The 20,273-nt window shown below is 44.8% G+C and overlaps 2 protein-coding genes across 2 annotated transcripts in view; one reads left to right on the top strand and one right to left on the bottom strand.

The window, feature by feature from the left end:
• Window positions 1-1,575, bottom strand: part of SYCP2L (synaptonemal complex protein 2 like) — a 33,233-nt gene extending 31,658 nt beyond the window's left edge. The window contains exons 1-2 of the mRNA XM_086608913.1: window positions 1,567-1,575; window positions 399-534 (exon numbers count right to left, since the gene is read on the bottom strand). Coding sequence (XP_086465039.1) covers window positions 399-534; window positions 1,567-1,575 — 145 coding nt within the window. The remainder of the gene's footprint in view (window positions 1-398; window positions 535-1,566) is intronic.
• Window positions 1,576-2,928: 1,353 nt separating this feature from the next.
• Window positions 2,929-8,707, top strand: GCM2 (GCM transcription factor 2). The gene is made up of 5 exons (XM_086609401.1): window positions 2,929-2,970; window positions 4,678-4,930; window positions 5,670-5,782; window positions 7,470-7,595; window positions 7,826-8,707. The coding sequence occupies exons 1-5, from the start codon at window positions 2,929-2,931 to the stop codon at window positions 8,705-8,707; spliced, it is 1,416 nt and encodes a 471-aa protein (XP_086465527.1).
• Window positions 8,708-20,273: the final 11,566 nt, after the last annotated feature.

Below are 20,273 nucleotides of genomic sequence, written 5' to 3'. Positions count from 1 at the left end.
ATGTCAGCTTTTAAAATTATAAAAGCACAAACTGCTCATCAGTTCTATTAATAAAACTGGTTTTTGCTAGAGCATTTAAAAAGTGTTTGGAAATTCTATATCTTTTCACAAATAGGACTCACCAAAACTCATTCTCTCCTTCCATTGTCAGTTAAAAAAAAAAAAACCAAACACAAAACACAAACCCATTGCACCAGGTGACAAGAGAAGCCACAGTGTTAGCTTTTGTGCTGAAAGTAGTGCAATGAAAGTAAATGATTTTTTCTTCCACTCAGCTCATGCAATCTATTTTAAAACTATTTTGTTTCTGAGTGGCTAACAAGCCATCCTCTAGTTCTCACTTCCCTGGAGTTCTTTTCCCCATGCAAGCAACTTTAAATCACGTTAGTAACTCATACAGAGGATTATACTCATCTTTTCTACCAGTCCTTGCTCAATAAACAGGCTCGTCCCTTCTTGAAGATCACTTTTTAAGTAGAGCTGAATACATTTCAGCAGCAGCGAAACATTCTGGAATTCATTCTTGTCCAGCTCCTACAGAAACACAGAGCACTGTGCTTCGTTAGTCTGACACCCACAGAGCCAGGTGTTAAAATAGTTAAGATTAATTAGGGTACTCGCCTTTCTCAGCGCTTTGTCTAGCTGGTTGAAGAGAGATGCACTGTACTTCTGGGGAGGCTCTATTTCTCTCTCTTGAAGCAGGTCATTTATTTTCTGAAATCCCTTCCCCTTAAAAGCATCACCGAGAAGCAATTCAAGCTGCGGAGCGAGGGGAAGCAAACAACCAGCAAGTAAAATAAGCAGGTGTTGAAACTGTAGCACTGAGAAAGTTATTTTGGAAGTTGTAGGCTTTTTGTTTATTTGTTTTTACTTCATTTGTTTCTCTACTTCCCTTTTACTGTTACATCTAAAGGTGAAACATCAGATTTAATCTCCAAAAGAGACAGGACATTTGAAATGCAATAACCTTAAGGGATAATGAATAAGGAAATAAGTAACTCCGTTAGCACACTCAGCTTATAATTCTTACTATGTTCCACAACTGTTAAAATAATTTCTTCCCACTTACTAAGGAAAAGACTAAAGGGTCTGCTGCACTTCTCACATTACATTAAATTACTAGGTCATGCCACATCCATTTAATTATGCACCTTTAAATATATACATAACTATTTGTAAGATAAAGTTAAGGACACATTTAAAAGATATTTACATAGTCTTCTGCTCTGGCTGCCATGTTGGCATTCACCTCTCTAGTCTGTTCTTCACTTTTTTCTTCCTTTAAAAAGAAAAAAAGAGAGAAGAATGGGGGGGGGGGGGAAACCACTTTTCTGCCCAAAAGCTGAAGATTACTCACTCACCCTGTCTCTTCCAAAAAACTATTTTTCCTTCCTTATTTCCTACAGAAAGTTTCAAAATTACCCCACGTTTCGCAAGCCAGAGGTTTATGGAAGCCGCGACCACGAGAAGCGGTAGCGGAGCCCCGCGAGCATCTGTCCGTCCATCTGTTTGTCTGTCCATCCCCCTTTCATCCCGGCCCGGAGGGAGGGAGGGAGCGGCGCTTACCTGGGCCATGGGGCAGCAACGGGGGGCTCCGGCTCCGCGGCGGCCCGGGGGGGGGGGGTGGGGAGAAGGTTCTAGGGCAGCTTCACCCCTTCCCCACGACCCCCGCACAACCGCGACCAGCCACCGCTGGGTACACCCGCGTTCGGGGTGGAGGGGAGCCACTCGCCAGTGCTTCCCAAAACTCCAAGCGCACCCCTTTCCTTAGCAAACCTAATTCTGCCCCCGGCTCTGGCAGGGGAAGGGGGGAAAAACGAAAACAAGCCGGTTTTCGCACCCTAAAAAGCCTCACCTGTGCGGCAGGGGGCGGCTCGGAGGGGCCCCTCCGCATCCAGGTGATGCCGTTTGACACCCGTCCGAGCCGGCGGGAACAAGAGAGGAGCCCAACGTCCCGGGGGGGTGTTCTCTGTCGGGGGTGGGGGATATAGCTGGCGTTTTCTGCTATATGCTCATTTGGTTCGTTTATTTTTTATTACATTTTTTATTTTTATTTTGCAAAACTAAGCATAAAGTTCAGTAATATTTTAGTGTGGACCGGAGGGGTTAGAAACGAATGAGAACGTCCTCCAGAACAGGTGGGATCACTTAAAGGATTATGGCAGCACTAAGCACTCAACGATTCCGTCTCTATTGTATTATGCATACTTTAATATTTTTCTTCCTGCTTCTGAACGCTAAAAGCAAGTTTTTTTTTCCCCAAAAGCCCCATTAGCTATTTCTTCCTAAAGAAGGTAACAAAAACGTTACCTGCAACTTTTTAGTAAGCTAAAAGCAACTTTTTAATAAGTTAAAATATGCTGATCGATAAGATGGCACTGACTCTGTGTTTTAAACCTTATGTCATAGAGCGCAGCACGAAGGGAGGACGTGTTTCATGACACTTAATTCGTTTACATTTAAATCTAAAGAGCACGTGTGCGTTTAAGGACGAGCAGGTCATTTGTAAAGACCCTCTGAATCCCATTCAGGGGCTCTTCAAGCTGCTGCCAGCTCGGAGCCGTGCTGGAAATCAAACATTAGGGGCTATCCCTAGGGGTTAGAGGTGGGCACCCTGCCGGGAAGGAGCGGCAGAGCCCTATGAGGCTTCCAGATCCTGAGAAATCCCAGCCTTCCCGTGCTAGAGGGGGGGGATTCGAGCAACACCCCCTTGACTACACACACAAACACCCCCCCCCATCCTCCAGGTAACCTGGGCAGAGCCCGCTTGGCTGGGCGGAGGGAGCAGACCCTGCCTGGAGGGGGTCGGGGAGGGCCGGGGGGGGGGGGATGCTGCCCCGCCTGCGGGGCCGGCCGGGAGCGCTTCCACCCCGGGGCCGCCCTACCGCATAAAGCAGCGGGAGCCGCCGCCTGCCGCTGCCCCCCGGCATGAAGCTCACCTGGGACATCAACGACCCCAAACTGCCGCAGGTACCGAGCGGGGCGGGGGGTGGCCAGGGGGATGCGGGGGAAAAATCCCCATCCGGCTCTAAGGCAGGGCCAGGCGGCTGGGATAGCAGGGAAAAAAACCTTCCCTCGGAGCAAAACTGTGTTTTACGGCTGGCTTGCTTTTCCAAATATTAGTACGTGGGTCTTGATGGGCTGCAGTAGTCATAGAATCATAGAATGGTTTGGGTTGGAAGGGACCTTAAAGATCATCTAGTTCCAACCCCCCTGCCACGGGCAGGGACACCCTCCACTACCCCAGGTTGCTCAAAGCCTCATCCAGCCTGGCCTTGAACACTGCCAGGGATGAGGCATCCACAACTTCTCTGGGCAACCTGTTCCAGTGCCTCACCACCCTCAGAGTGAAAAATTTCTTCCTTATATCCAACCAAAATCTCTCCTCTTTCAGTTTAAAGCCATTGCCCCTTGTCCTATTACTACATGCCCTTGTCCCTCCCCAGCTTTCCTGTAGCCCCCTTTAGGTACTGGAAGGCTGCAATAAGATCACCCCGCAGCCCTCTCTTCTCCAGGCTGAACAGCCCCAACTCTCTCAGCCTGAATTCATACTGCTTGCAATAAAAATAAGGAATCGATATGCAGCTTTAGCCAGCTGTGTACAGACCCCTAAAACAATCTTCAGCTCCACTGTTCAGCCAGTTTTCTTCTCCTTCATTCCTCACTTAAAGAAACGTCAAAAAGAAGCTTGGCTTGACTGTTTTCTGCTAATAAAGCAGAAAGCCATCTAAATATTTTGCCTGTTGGTGTGACGTTTTATGGTCAATGAGCACTTCGCTTTTTTTCCTAGTTGTGAGCTCCAAATGCCTTGTTAACTTGTAATTTTTTTCATCTCAGAATTTATTTAATTTTACGGAGCCCATGCAATTACGGAATGGCTTAACACTGTAAATGCTGGTAGTTTCCCTGCACTCACTGGGATTGCTCACATGTGGTACATATGTATGTTAAATGAGTGTGGCAGGAACTCATATTTATACTGTAAATATTTGAGGGTTAAAATCTTGTTTATTCATTGTTCTGGTAATTACATTTTGGTAAGAAACTCCAGAAAGCCAGTATATGGATAGTGGTTCAGAGGAAGAAGATTTCAATTAGGATATCACTGGAAGTATATTGGCAATGGCAATTTTTTCAAAAACGTTATTTGTCGGCAGAAGCCTTATTCAACTCATATTGGATGCACTTGGAGCAATCATTCCTTAGCTAAAACTTCTAGTTTCCATTCTGCAGGTGCACAATCCCCCAACAAGGAGAACTTAATACCAAGTGTAAGAGAGGTGGCTTCTGTCCTGTCTGGGCACATCAGCAGTAGACCAAGTCAGTAAGTTCTGGTAACGCGGCTGATCTCTTACGGCTGAGCAACCTCAAAGAGGCATCCGTGACAACAAACCACGCTATTACGGATCATGATCCCAAAGAGGAAAGGATCCTGACTTTCGAGACGTGGAAGCTCAGACTGCCTTTCCCCTTTTATAGAGAATTTCTGAACAAGCTGTTCTTTCAATAATTTATTTTTTTTCCTGCTGCTTGGGTGTCCATAGAAAAAGCCCTTTTTTTTTTCCCCATTATGTGTTTCATAACACAGCATAAAACATCAGGTTGGGACATCCTGCTAATATTCTCTTGTTCTCCTCCTTTCCTCCTGCTCTCCCCACCCCGCTTGCCGTGTGGCAGGAGCCCAAGCACTTCGATGCCTTCCAGGAATGGCCCGATGGCTACGTGCGGCTCATCTACTCCAGCGAGGAGAAGAACGCCCAGAGACACCTCAGCGGCTGGGCCATGCGCAACACCAACAACCACAACTGCCAGATCCTCAAGAAGTCCTGCCTGGGGGTGGTGGTGTGTGCCAGGAGCTGTGCTCTGCCCAGCGGGGCCAGGCTGCAGCTTCGCCCGGCCATCTGCGACAAGGCTCGGCAGAAGCAGCAAAGTGAGAGGCACCCAAAGAGTGGGGTGATGCCTGAGGGACCCTGTTTCTTTCAGCTGGCTTTGATTTCTACACGGGGATCATCCCTTGCAAAGAACATGATGAATATATTTAGCTCTAAATTTCCTCAACGTCTGTCAGTCCTTCAGGGGAAGTGGATCTATAATCCTTTTGCTCATTAGCACGTACATCACCTATACAGCACTAGTCCATACCATTCATTTATGCTTGGTATAGAATCATAGAGTGGTTAGGGTTGTAAAGGACCTCAAAGATCACCTAGTTCCAAGCCCACTGCCATGGGCAGGGACACCCTCCACTACATTGCTCAAAGCCTCATCCAATCTGGCTTTGAACACCTCCAGGAATGGGGCAGTCACAACTTCTCTGGGCAACCTGTTCCAGTGCCTCACCACCCTCTGAGTGAAAAATGTCTTACTTATATCTAATCTAAATCTGCCCTCTTTCAGTTTAAAGCCATTGCCCCCTGTCCTATCACTATATACCCCTGTAAAAAGTCCCTCTCCAGCTTTCTTGTAGGCCCCTTCAGGTACTGGAAGAGTGCTGTAAGATCACCCCGAAGCCTTCTCTCCTCCAGGCTGAACAATCTATGTTTTGTTTCTTTGAACATCATATTTTAATCTGAATTTTAGTGATGGCTGCTCTTGAGCTCTATTTACTCTCAGATGACATCCTCACCATTAACCGGTGTCTTCAGCAGTTCCTTTATCTCTATTTGCAGAGAAAGCCTGCCCCAACTGTAACTCGGCCCTTGAGCTCATTCCTTGTCGAGGACACAGCGGTTATCCCGTCACCAACTTCTGGAGGCTTGATGGCAAAGCAATATTTTTCCAGGTAAAAAGCATGCATACACATGTGCACACACACATATAAAAATTATATACATATATTAAAATGTTGTATCTAGCAGTCTAACTGTTGTATCTAGAAGTATAAAATCATATCTATACCTACACAGAGAGAGATTTCTTTCCCCTTCCCCTTTTTTTCTTCTTTTTCTCTGTGTAACACTCAGCATGGTGAGCATGGTGGAGTTTTGGACCTTGACTGGATTCCTCTGTAGTACAAACATGGCAAGAACAAATAAAACAATAATTATTAGTGTTAGCTTAGCTGTCTTTTTAAAAGCAGTACTTGAGGGTTAACTATATTTAATTTTAAATGTAAGAACATAATAGATGTCTAAAATTCTCCTGATTATAGTAGACAAATATGAATAAAAAGGTGGTGCTGCACACTGGCATGTCTGACAACTGAATCTCATCAATAACCTAGTATTTATTTTCTATTAAATAAACAGGGAAAGTCTCACTTAAATTGCACAAATTCGAATGTGGAAATTCCACCTCATCTGAAAACAATCTTTTAATTTTAAAAGGATTTTAAAACTTGCCAGAAAAAAAGGAAATTTATAAATCTAAAATTTGGAATTTCATAGAATCATAGAATGGTTAGGGTTGGAAGGGACCTCAAAGATCATCTAGTTCCAACCCCCCTGCCATGGGCAGGGACACCCTCCACTACAACAGGTTGCCATGTTGTTCATGTTGATTTGTTCTCCTTTAGCAACTTTAGGACAAATATTTCACAAAAATCTTTTGTTCTATGAGATCACATTCTCCACTGGATTTTTTTTTTTTTTTGTCCTGACCCAAACTGCACTTAATTCTATTTTCCAGTCTGTCATGGAAGCAGACTGGCCACATTGCAAAATTCTCATGTGGGTTTTGGTGGATGTTTTTAATTCAGATATTCTGTTACAGATGCACAAAACCTGAAGATTTTTACTATCAAAGTAGCCGATAAATCCTCACTTGGAATTATTATTTGAGAAAGGACAGCATTTTAAAACAATTTTAAGTTTCCTACTTGGTATTAGGGACTATATGCAGGTTCATTTAGGGAAATGTAATGGGTAAGGATATGTAGAATATATTGTTTTAGCATATATCAATATAGCTTTGGATACACAAATATCTGTGCACCCACAGATATTTCAAAGCATCTTTGGATGGCTTTCCAGGATATACTTTCAGTCCTACTCAAGACGGTGTTTATTGTTTTTAGAGTAGAGAATGTTTGTCATTTGGTGGTATGAAACCTCTTCAAAGCCTGTTTATGCTGGTTTAGCAGTGGCTGTTATAAAGCAGAACCAAGATCCTGGACTGCAGAAAACCAACCAAACTGAATTTATAATCCTTTTTTTTTTTTTTCTTTGGCCTCAATCAGCTACTCCTGATGTCACAGACATCGGTAACATCTTTGCTCCTTCGTCATCCAGCCTTGCAGCTCTCTAGTCCTCACTGACTTCTCCCTCACTTTTTACTTCTATTGACCTTCACATAATGATTTATTTTAATTTTTTTAAACTGAATCTCTCATTGTCGTTTAGTTTCTCCTCCCTCTTCTCTTGTGCCAAATCACAGACCATGCTGTGTCTATCTCTCATTCTACTGACTGTGGTTTCTCTTCTGTTACCCCTTTTCAGTTCACATCTAATTCTCTGTTAATCCTAATTTAGGCTAAAGGAGTCCATGACCACCCCAGGCCAGAGAGTAAACTGGAAGCAGAGGCAAGACGAAGTGCAATTAAGAAGCAAATGTCCTCTTCTCACCATTCCCAGAAAAAGAGACTTCTAAACTCAGAGGTAAGTCAAAGTCATTAGTCAATTAAAAAGGTGTCCAAAGTCAAGTTTTTTAGTCAATTAAAAAGGTGTTCTAAGCAGGTACTGGGGATCGCAGAGCAAAACAAAGCTCTACATCACTCTCCATCTGTTCATTTGGGGCTGAAATGAGCAATAGCACAAGTGTCAAGACACATACGTGTGTGTGGGCAGCATCCATTCCCAAATCTCAAATATCTACGTGTGCTTTGCAGGCAGGAAGGTACCACGATAGCAGCGGCTATGTCAACAACCTACAGAACCTGCCCTGCACGGATGGTCCAGAGAGAGTTGGTGTCATCACAGACACCAATTTTTCGATTCCAGCTCAGTCTTACCATTCACTGCAAAACACTGACCTCTACAAAGCACCTTACGACTCAGCCAGCTTCCAAGATGACCAGCTATCGCCATACCCAAAGTGCCCTAATCCAAGGATCTACATGCCCAGGCCATGCAGCTACGAGTTTGGAGTTCCTACCTTTATAAGCTCCAGCCCTTACCCAACGTTTTACAAAGATCTGACAAGTCCTGCCATCGATGCCGACCCCCTCGGTTTGAACGGATCTCACCACAACGCTGTGACCACCCATGATAAGAGCTTTGACAACCCTGGCAGACATCATGGACTGAAACCTGCTTGGGGGAAAACTGGCAGTGGAGACCGCAGTGACTATGGACAGATGCAAACAAGTGCTAACCACCCTTACTATGGTGGGGACTACCCCTGCAGGTATGGTCCCAGCCCCTCTGCCATAGCCCCGCCATTGCAAACCGTCATCACAACCACCACCAAGGTGTCCTACCAGGCCTACAAGCCGTCCGCACTTAAATACAGCGACAACCTCTGCGACATGAAAAATCTCCAGAGCTATACCCACGTGGCAGAAAACGTCTCAGGCGCTATCTATTCAGGGATGAAGATTCAGGAAGACTTCGGGATGATAAAGTCAGCGCTGCTCTACCAGCACGACCCTGTCCCCACAAAGTCCGAACCAGCTGAGAGCATGGAGACCTATCGGTATGGGCCACCGTTGGGGAACAGCTATGCTGACCATGAAGGCCAAACCTTAAGGTTTGAGAGTGCTGAATATTGACTAAATGATGCCTAAAGGGCAAATACATGCAAACGGGAAAAAATATTCTCGTGCTGACCATGTGCACACTAAGCCCAGTGGTTTAGGATTTGAGGAGAGGTGAGGAAGCAGGAAATCACTACAGCTTATCCCCCAAAAGTGCCTTTTTAGAGCTGTGTCAAATGAAGCATATTTCACACAAAATTTCAAACCAGACCCACCTAATCTCTGAAACGGCACAAGGAGCTGAACCCCAAACGTGCCTGGGAGAAGACAGCATGGACAGCACCTCTGGAAGTCAACAGCCGCCTCTGATGGGGGATGGAATCTGCTTGTAGCCACAACTCCTGCTAGACGCCTGCAGCTTTGAGAGAAAATGCTCCATCTGTAAAAAAGAAATGCTTACCAAGTAATGGGGAAAAAAAAAATGAAGGTGGCTATAGATTATAGTCAACTGAAAGAAATGACAGAAAATGGAAGAAATAAAAGAAATGAAAGCCAGACAGTTTGCTGAATAATTCACCCAAATGGTCCACTCACCTGCTGTGATCTATCTGATGAATGGAAATACCAACCAGGTTTCTCTGAAATGAGAAATGAAAAACCTATATTCTAACTTCCCGCTTCTTTTTGATCCTCTGCCTCAAGAGCGCAGACTGTCCAGCCTTGCTATGCAAAAGGGAAAGCCCAGGCATAGCCTCACCACCAGGAACTGACCCCCTGCAACTCCTGACCTGGAGGCAAGAAGGCTCAGGTGATGCCCACCAAGCATGCCTGGCATTGCGTGGGTGTCAGGGTTGCGCATATGTTCCTGAAAAGCATCTGCAGTGAAACTGCTTTTTGACTGAAGAGGTCTGGCAAGCTGGTCAGACCAATACTGTGCAGGTATTGCTGCAGAAGCTCGCTTTACCCGCAAATACAACTCCATTCTGTCTAAAAATGCAACAGCCTAGCTGCTTAGCAGTACAGGTCGGTGTGGAATGCACCTTCCCGGCTTGCCTTTCTGCACAGCATCTCCATTAGATCTTTCTCCTTCCTCCAAGGGGCTTCATTCTCTCTGCAATCCTAACTCCCCATGACAGCACTGCTCTCCTGGAAATGAAGCAATCAACAAACTGAGGGGTCAGAAAACAAAATTTCTAGACAGCTTGAGCTAAACAAAGAAAACATAAAGACTTGCATCCCCAGATTTTTAGCTGATGGAACTAACTCTCCCATAGGCTCAGAAGGAGAAGAAATGGAGTAGTACTGCTGGTTTAAAACTTAAGCATTTCGAAAGCTGGAATGGAACCCATATCCAAACCGTGTGTGCCAAGCAAGGGAGCCATGTAGACGTAGGCCATTGGTAGGAGTGACAGATTTTATTATCATCATTATTATTATTAAGTTACCAAGTATTTTTAACTTTTTGGACAAAATCTGTTTTATATGTATTTTTGCTATGTTTTCAGTAACATCGTGCTATTGTACCCTTTCAATAAACATGAAATCACAGTTAAAAACAAAGGACCATGTACGCTAATGTGAGCAGCTGGCTAGTTGGCTTCAGCACGCAGAACCTTGTAATGCCAAACTGCTGAACAAATACTTGCAAAGGTCTGTGCACAAATACCCAAGTTTTTAAAATCATTATTTCTGGGGTAGTGTATCTTCTTTCTTTTTGTATTTTTATGAAAACAAAGTTTGCAGTCTGATAAGTGAAATTGAGCCCCACAGGAATTTAGCTAATAGCATCCTGTTTCAGTAGTGGATTGTTCAGCATTTTAAAAATTCAAGCCATGTGAAGCTGGAATTTACAAAAAGACTAAATAAATGCATCTGCAGCAAGCTTACCTTGCCTTTTGGAGTATTTGCTGTTACCTCACTTGGCTCTTGTTAAACTCTCATGGCAATTTTTCTACCAGGTGTTTTAAATTACTGACAAGTGAGCAACATCAGTTTGATAATTAGCCCATATACTAACTTTAAAAAAAAAAAGAGGGGAGGGGGGCAAAAAAAAACCAAACCAAGTTATCACTCAAAGATGGACACAAAGTTTTAGAGTTTAGAAATGTGTAACACTGTGTCTGTCTACGGAACTGAGATTTCTTATCTGTTCTCCAAATCATATTGAGGCTTTTGGAGTGTAGAATAAAATTCAAGATTTACAGTCCTCTAAGTTCGAAAGAAACACATTGGAGGGGAATAAGGCTAAATAAAATGTCTGGAACAATCTGGAAAGATTGACGGCAGGTGCAAAAGTCAAGGAAAATTTTAAAGCTGTGAGCTGCTCCATTTTATATTGATTTTAGATATACACTTGAAGCTTGAATTGTGGTTGTCCTAAAACATTAAGACAAGCTGTGGGGGTTTTGTGCCCTTAATATTACTGGTGTAAGACTTGTCATTGTAGCTATACGCTTAAATCATTATGCTGTGCCCTTAAATACAGCCTTTTAAGCAGAATTTTTTATGCCAGCTGAGAAAATGCAGCCAATTGTGTCAAGATGCTACTTTTTAGGTGCAGACTCACTCCTAATAAACATGACTGCTGTTTAAGCACAGTAAAAAGCTACAGTAGTGATTGCCTCAGCGCGTCATCTGTAGCACCAGAACAAATAAAACCACTCTCAAGGTTATTGCAGTCTTTCCTCATTGCGCTCCCTTTCATGCACAAGTGTCTGGGCCAAGGTAGCTGGACGTTACCTCTTTCAGACAAAAGATCAGACGGATAGAGTCTAGTGCTGTACGTACTTTTCTCTCCAAAATACAAAAATGTAAAGGCAACCCGAGCTTCCGTAACTAAAAGGCTGAAACTGAAAGCCTTTTTGGTTTAGAGCGCTACAGGATTGACTTTAAAAGCGTATTTCTCAAGCAAAGCAGCATCCTGAAGAAAGATGTGCTCCCCTCGATCCCTGAGTAAGCAGCTTCTCTTCCATTAATCATCCCTTTCAAGCACGGTTTCTCGTCCTGCCTCAAGTGCATGAGAGGAGCCCCTCGCCAGCCCACATCCTGTACCCCGACAGACGTCTTCATATAACAAATTCCAGTTGTTATGGCAAAGTCACAGAGGGAGGGGAGAAAGAGGAGCTTTCAGACCTCGGCCACCTGTGGCTCCGGCTCCATACGGGCTACCAGGGCCCTACCGAGGCAAAGTGCCACCTGTTCCCGTGCTGAGGCTGCCCTTTGTACCAAAACATCAGCCTTTTAATGGCAAAGTTTAGAAGCCCAAGTGTTGAACAGATGCCTCCCAGAGACAAGAGGCCACTTGATCACGTTTTTCAACTGTGTACCCACCGAATCCAGCCATATGTCACACGCCTGATGGGTGCACCTACACGTGGCCATCATTTCATGGTCCCATCTCCTCCTGCTGGGGGGACAGAGCCTGGTGCTGTCCCACTCCACGGCCACGTGTGTCCACCCAGTCCTGTAAAAAACCTCCAGTGACAGTCTGAGCAATCTGCTTACTCCTTCCTCCTCTTCTGAAAACAGGTTACCTCTGTGCTTTTCAAATACACTAAATTCTACAAACAAGGGACACAGAAACTTGGCTGGTTTGGGTTTACTGGGCTTGAGGCAGTTGATCTCCTCATTTTGAGTACAGACTATCATCTCTAAAGACTGAGGGAAGTTCTCTTCAAGCTCCACGGGTGGAAACCAGAGCTACTCTATGGATGCTGATGATGCAACCGAGCAGAGTATGATTTCTAAGGCTGTTTTGTGTTTTTTTCCTGGCTGTTTTCTGGGATTTTTCCTGGATCTCTAGGGGTTTTCTTTGTGTCTTTTTGGGGGAAGCTATGTAATACAACCGAGCTGCTCCCATTCACAAAAGTGGATCGTGCTTCTTGAGAGACACCGCTTAGCAGGATGCACAACACATTTCAAGAGACGCAGGAGGTCTTTTGAAGAGCTGGATGACACATTTAGGAAAGTTCATGTCATTTTCACTCTTACCAGTAGCAGTCACATGCAGATAAAAAGGGAATAACAGGGACCTGTAATGTTGGAGTAGTTCCTCCCAACACACAGAGTGAAAAGTTAGTCCAGGCTTGTTAAAACCCCTCTGCCTGAGAAGTAACGAGAGCAGCGTACAGTGGTGTCGCATGTCTGGAACTGCCTTCGGTGTTCCAGCTGCGCAAAGTAAATACCCTCCTGTCGTTCACGAGCAAAGGGAGAGTGAACCAGTTACAGTTTATGCAGCGCTGCAGTTGGGATTGTGCAAATGAGAGAATGCATTTCAACACGACACCTCCATGGGCTCACAAGAATCCATATGCAACCCCAGGATCAGTGGGATGATACAGGTGAGAGTAAGTATCGCACAGAAACACGACGACTCATTTGGCTCAAACTCATTCAAAATAGAAACCAAACAAAGTTTACACAACCCCTATTAGCTTCAACATGCACGCTGTCACTTGTTGCGATGGTGTTTGGGAGAAGCCGGTCACTGGTAGTTAGGATGGCATCTGAGCAAAGCATCGACACCTTTAAGGGCCACAACCAAAGAGGGTTCTTTCAACAGAAAATTAGCAGTGGGTCTGCTTGTGTTGTTGTGTAAAACGAGCAGGGAAGCAGGTGCACGAGGATGTTCCTGGAGGTCCTTTTGCAAGGCTCACAAACATCGCTGCAGCTCTCGGGCCTCTTCGTTCCAGCCTGTCACCTTTCCTTCGGTTTCCTGGTTCATAGCAAGAGCATGGCCCACCACCTCTCTCCTATCTTTCTGACAAAATGAAGTGTTAAGTGACCACGTTGCAGTGCTCTTTGGCTTAAAGACTGGCAAGTCCTGTCTCCAGCCTTTCCGTCTTCATGCGTGTAAGAAGCCAAGAGTTGACAGGCACAAGGTCCCGGTAACAGAACTCAGACTTAGGTGCTGCACCTCTGCAAAGCTAATGTTGAAACGTTTTAAAAAACATCAGACCCCTCGCTTGTGCCAGATCTCTTATAAGACTGTAATTCGACTGCAAATGCCCCAGAAGCAACCAAGAACATCGTTCTAGGGACTTCCCAGATAAAAGCATTAGAGCAGCTATAACTTCCTTCCCTTCCTCAGCCTAATCTTTTTGGAAAAGGGATTAGTTTCACAAACCAGTGTTACAGGCCACGTAACCCTCAGGCACGCAAGCACAGCAAAATCCCAGGAAACCTCACATTCATCCCCACAGTCCTGCAGAGGAAGGCAGCCAGGTACAGAATGGCAGCACCAGAGGAGAAGGAGGACGGAGCCCATCACTGGTAAGGAAGGGCAGCCATGGGACAAGGCTGGAGAGAGGGACAGGACAGGAGGGCAGGGAGAGGACATCACAGGGCAACCGCTGCACCATGTCCACGGACGGTGGAGTAGTATGCACACAACGCATACACATAACAGTGTTCCTAGAGGTGAACGCATGGCTAAATGCTTTGCTACATATGATCAACTCCTGTTGGATCTCCGCCTGAATTCTGCCCATGTGGGCCATGGTACCATCTCTCTTCTCGCACCCAAATCTTACCCTTGAACTTCACTTTACCCGGGAGGCACCTCTGATGTTTTTATTTCAATAAAGGAAATAGGCATATTCTGTTTCAGAAAATATAATGTTGTTTTCTCAGACTTTCATTTCAGCAAACTATATGAGATGGTCGAATCCTTTGGATTCCAGAAAACTGATTCCCATAGCCCCACGTTCCACCCAGTTGACTTGAGGCAGAGGCAATTAATCTGTCAACAGCGCTTAAACCATCACAAAGTTACCACATCAGTTAATGAGGAACTGGGAGGGGGGAGTGAAAAAAGGTCTAATTAAGATTGCTTCCCATTTTTGCTCAGCAAGCCTGAACTGCCAGCTTGGCAAAGCAGATAGGAATCTGCATTTCTAAAACAGTTTTCTGCCTTGCCCTCCACGCTACCACTAGCAGGTACCGCGTTGAAACGATCGTGTCCTTTTCTTGCCCCTCACTCTCAAAAACATTCAGAAATGGGAAGTTCAAACGAATGCAGAGAATTAAAGCTTTAAAATGAGACTTACTGCCAAAATTATTCTGACTTGCACAGTAGAATCACAGAATGGTTTGGGTTGGTAGGGACCTTAAAGATCAAGTTCCAACCCCCCTGACATGGGCAGGGACACCCTCCACTACACCAGGCTGCCCAAATATGCAAATGCATAAATACGTAAATATGCAAATATGTAAATATGCACTTTTTTAAGCCGTGCCTTCTGTGCACACTGGAGAAATGGGAGTCACAGAGGCCTGAGAAGAAACTTCATTACTACAACAGAAATATATATATTTTAGAATACCTATAGCAAAGTTTCTCCCCTGCACCAATATTAGCAACGTGCATTTTAATTAGCTGCTTACAATAAATAATAAAAGAAAAACGCGAGGGAAAAAAAAAAACCTTCAGACTTCATTACGGCGGTGAATATTACAGACACGGATTTCTGTGCAAACGCTAAGTACGCGGGGGCTTTATTTAACCCAAAATTATCATTAAGGTTAATAACAACAGCAAACGCACCCTCACCACGATCTCGCGTTCTGCGGTGCCGCCCTCGGGGAACGTCCCGCCCTCGGGGAACGTCCCGCCCTCAGGCACCGGCCCTGCCTCACACCGCTCGCTCCCTCCCTCGCTCCCTCCCTCGCTCCCTCCCTCAGCTCCGCCTTCCCACCGCCTCCCGCGCCGGTAGCGACTCACTGCCCGCCATCCTCCCCGCCTGCTCCGCCTTGAGAACCGCCCCCGGGCGCCATTCGCGCACTGAGGCGGCCCTGTGGCCGCCACGTGACCGCGGCGAGAGGGGCGGGGCCAGCGGCAGGCTCCTCCCGCGGCCGCGCGCCGTCGCCCTGGCGACGAGGCAAGAGCGGCGGCGGCGGGGCGGCCGTGTGTCCGTCCGTCCGTCCGGTACCGCCCGGTACCGCCCGCAGTGAGTGAAGGGGCGGGCTGGCGCGCTCGGTGGCGGTGGCGGTGGGGTGGGGAGGGGAGGGGGTGCCAGCGGGGGCGGTTGGCGTCCTGAGCGGGTGTGCGCGTACCCGGGGGCCGCTATCTGGCCCCGGGCGGGAGAGCTGGTCTCGGGCCCCGGGCCGGTCGCTAGTGGCCTCCCTCTGCGGGTACAAGGAGCCAGCCCGCTCCCTAGGGCTGGGCTCGGGAGCGGAGCACGGGGAAATGGGGACTCTGCCTGCTTTGGCTGCCGTAAGGCGGGCCCAGGCCTGGGCAGCCTGGAACGTTCAGGGTTAATGACAGAAAATGAATATTTATTGATGAGTTTTGTAGCCTGCATAAGCGAGAGGAGACTTGTGCTCCCCTTTGTGCCGGGAGCATATATTAAGGAAGGTAACCACACGCTCTCGGGAGATAACTGGATGCCATCAGCTGAAGCTAACATTGGCACAGAGGCGGGCGTTTATTGAAACCCGCAGTGGTGCGGGGATGTTGCGAGGTGAGTAGTCTGTGTTCCCTCTGCACGCTGCCCGAGGCTGGAGGCTTGGAAGTCTGGCAGCAGGTCTCACTGAAGCCATCACTGTCCCAAAACTCCCTGGACTGCTCGCCGCGTCACGGGAAGAGGTTTCACGTTGGTGGCACAGGATCCAGGCAGGTCACTGTCGAAAGATCCTGAGAAAGTTGGTGTGGATCGTTTTGGTTTGAAACCAAGGCTGGTTTGGGAATAAAATGAGGGAAAATATTTCCAGCAAACTAGAGGTCCTGCTTTTTGATATGCCCCATCTGGAATGCCCGATACAAATAACTGAAACAATGACTTTTGAGGAGACTTCTTAAAAAGATTTATTTTAGACACTATATTTGAAAGTAGAAATACTTATTGTCAGTGTTATTAGCTTCTTGCTTCCAGATGAGCTGTCATGCTTTTAAATAACTGCTGGTCTTTGGTTGAAGTAATGGATTTGAGTTAATCTCAGAACTGGATCCCACCTGTCATGGGACCTGCATACTGTCAACTTTAGTAATACACAGTCACTACAAAGAAGGTTCTCGCAGCGACAATTTGTTTGTTGGCTTGTGATTGTTGTTGTTGGGTTTTTTAACTTTTAAAATTTGTATCAGCATACATTTTGTAGAGTGCAATACTGCCAGTTTTGATCAGTGAGAGTGGTGCCATGCTCTGTGAACGGTTTTGGTGATTTCAGCAGTTACTGTAAACAGGTTGGTGAAAGTGGGTTGTGTTCTGCTTATCTGTATGACAGGTCTTTATTGGGTCATCTGTTCTAGTTTGCGTTTTAATTTGAGAGTAGCCTGTTTAGCATGCAAATTTAAAGCTTTTGATAATGCTTAATACTTGTACAGCAGAAATTCAGATGATTTGTTGTTGTTCATTATGTTTTGAAATGTAATTCAAACATCTAAAACAATTTAAGGTTGTTGCTAGCGCTTAACATAAAACATCAGTAAAGTAGTAAAAATTAAAATTTGCTTGAATTATTTAGTACTTTTTCAGTTTCTCTAAATTTACACAGATTAGTAGATTCTTTCAAGCGATGGTATTTTGTCCTCTATTTGTCCGCTGTTTTAATCCTTCCTTAATCCTGTGTGAAGAGATTATGGGCAGTATGTCATTAAGGGTATAAAACAAGCTGTTGTTTACAGTAGGATTTCTCTTTTCAGTTTGGTAGCTGACTATTGTGACAATTTTACAGTTTAGAGCTTCATATAACTGAGGAAATAATATCATACAAAGCTTTATGATGGGAAAGGCCACTTCAGAGGCTTGCATTAACCAGGAAAGCTTGACTGAGCCCTTGTTTTTCCCTGAGTTAGTACAAAAGAGAAAACTGAACTGCAAATTTTTTTAAAAATAGAGACCACAGAGGAAAAAATTGCATGTCTGAGCTGGGTACGTGTGGTGCAAAGTACAAAGTGTGCAGAAGCCTGTTGTAGTAAAATGTGAATCTCTAGAGCACTTGTTATTCTAACTCATCGTGCCCTGTAATTCCAGTAAGAGCGAAAGAAGCCCCTGACCCTGATGTCACACCGGGCTGATAAACTCAAGTCCTTGGCAGCCTCATGTGTTCTCATATCGGTGCACAGTGGTGCTTAGAGTCTTGCAGGATCCAGTGTTGTACTCCTTGGTCAGCAAACACTGTCACCCTCCAGCATTTCCTACGGATTACTGCGTGCCATAGCATCGCCATAAAATTGACCATTTGGTTGTCCACAGAAATCTATCCATTTTTTTAGATACTGCTGTATGAAGGATGAATTCTCTAAAAAGTTGGAGAAGAGCTTAGAGTCAAGCGTGGTACCTGCCGTCCTTTTTTCCACTGCAGTTGGTTAGTCTTCAGTTGATGATGTCTCACGATAAAGAGTTCCCTTGTTTGCCTTTTTTGTTAATTGTAAGTGACAAAGACAACTCTTTCACTAGAGTCATGAGTGGAAGGGCCTAGTGTGCATCAGAGTGGTGGTGAATGTGTGCAGTATGGATGATAAATATTGTTGTCAGGGTACGTAGTTTTCACGCCTGATTTTATGCATTTCCATGGAGCAATTTTGACACTTCCATTTGACTGTTGAAGGCATGTGCTGGCATTTCTGTACTTAACTTGATTAAGTGTTTTCACACCCTAAAAATTACAGTATACAGCAGAAAAGGAATAAGGCATTAAAATATCCTACAGAACAGGCAAAACACACAATTATGCCTGTGAGGTGTTACATTACATAGGACTTCTGGAGGGAAGAAACACTTTATGTGATGCTGTTTCAAGTGCACATGCCGAAATAATAGAATTAGGCAAAAACAATTGTAAAAGCATATGATTAATATATACTCCAAAAATGACTTGGAAAGCTTATAGGATTTAGGCACCAAAGTTAGAGGACTTAAATCAAAACTTGAGCTTTGTGACTAGATTTGAGTCTGTTTATTGCAAATACAGAGGTTTTTATCTTGGTATTTTGGCTCACTTTGTTAGACAGCAACAGGTTGGGTATGAAATGCATGTGAAGTGCTCCAAATTTTTAATGTATGTAACTCCAGGAGATCAGGCTAGGGCCATCTTTGGCCAATATTGCTGAATGCTCCCCCAAAAACATGTCTTAATGCAGAATCACAGAATGGTTTGGGTTGGAAGGGACCTCAAAGATCATCTAGTTCCAACCCCCCTGCCATGGGCAGGGACACCCTCCACTACACCAGGTTGCCCAAAGCCTCATCCAACCTGGCCTTGAACACTTCCAGGGATGGGGCATCTACAACTGTAAATGACATTTGTTGAAACAGAGAAACGCAGGCACCCAAATCTTGTTACATTTAACTTCATGTTATATGTCTGTGCACACCTATACACAAAATTCATACACAGTTTATGATTTGCTGATGCTTTAGATATAGAAGCTGTCTTAAAATGTCTATTAGAACACTTACATATGTTTTTTGTTCAGTTTATATTTTAATTGATATGTGTATATAAACCAACAATTGATAACTTGCAGGATACAAGTAGTTAGTGTGTATCTTAATTTGGCATAAACACTCGATCATTTGCTTGTTACTAGAGTCAACAAATAGTCGTGTTGAAAAAATGACATTATTCAAGGTATTAAAGACTAGAGTGCATGCAGGCAATTTGGAGAATAAGATATAAAGCTGAATTCTGAGAAAAACAACAGGCCAAAAGTCCAATTTAAAACCCAGTCATAATCTGAATTGTCTATGAGTCTTACTTTTTGTTAAATCTGTTTTTTAGCTTTGTTACAGAATATGCTATTAACCAGCGATCTTATTTTACTGTAGCAATGGCTTTGGGGGGGGGGTGGGGGTGGATAAAAACTTCTTTATATTTTTCACTGCCAAACTGGAGGTTGTCTGGTGCAAAGATTATAAATTGAGATGTCCACTGGTCACTTGTCACGGGCTGATGTAAGATTCCTCCCTGGTAACAGAATGCAACAGCGAGTAACAAGGTGCACCTTACGCCTTCTCCAGGGAGGCAGCATTTCAAGTAATAACCGCTTAGAAACATTGGTGTGTTGTCCAGGCAGACACTTCCTTTACACAGCAGGATAGTCTACTTGAGAATGCCGTGTTCACGCTCGTAAGAGGCCAGTTTTATTGTGGAATTTTGCCAGGTCTGTAAATCTCAGGCCTGAGGCTTGTTACCAGCTGAATTTGAGTTCCTTAATCTGTTTGGACAGCCTTACCAGCCTGTAGCTAATTCTGGCATGAGGATAAGGACTACAGAGCGGCATGCTGAATTCTGCATCTCCTACAGAGGTAGGCTGACAGTGGATGTCGGGTGATTTGAGCTTTATTTAGCATTTTCAGACAGCAGAGGCAAAAGATAGAGATGCTGCTGGGGTTCAGTTAGCAACTAATGGTTTGTTTGTATTTAAGTGTTTGAGTTACGGTGAATAAACATCGCAGTGATCGGTTGTTAGTTTTTCCTAGGCCTACATAAATAAGTATATGACGATTGTAGGTTTGTTTAAGTGCCTTAACATCAGTTTTTAGGATTGTGTTTAGTAGGTAACCAGTGGTAAGGTTAGAATCAGGATTTGTGCATCGGACCTATGGGATTTGTGCTTCTTAAGTCTTGGTAACAGATAGCATTGCATATAATGAAAGCTGGGGTTCAGATTCAAGTTTGGATCAGGATTCAAATTAAG

The sequence above is a fragment of the Tauraco erythrolophus genome, chromosome 3, assembly GCF_009769465.1.
Source record: "Tauraco erythrolophus isolate bTauEry1 chromosome 3, bTauEry1.pri, whole genome shotgun sequence".
Classification (NCBI taxonomy): domain Eukaryota; kingdom Metazoa; phylum Chordata; class Aves; order Musophagiformes; family Musophagidae; genus Tauraco; species Tauraco erythrolophus.
Note: the sequence above shows the minus strand (reverse complement) of the source record. Positions and strands in the feature narration are given on the sequence as shown.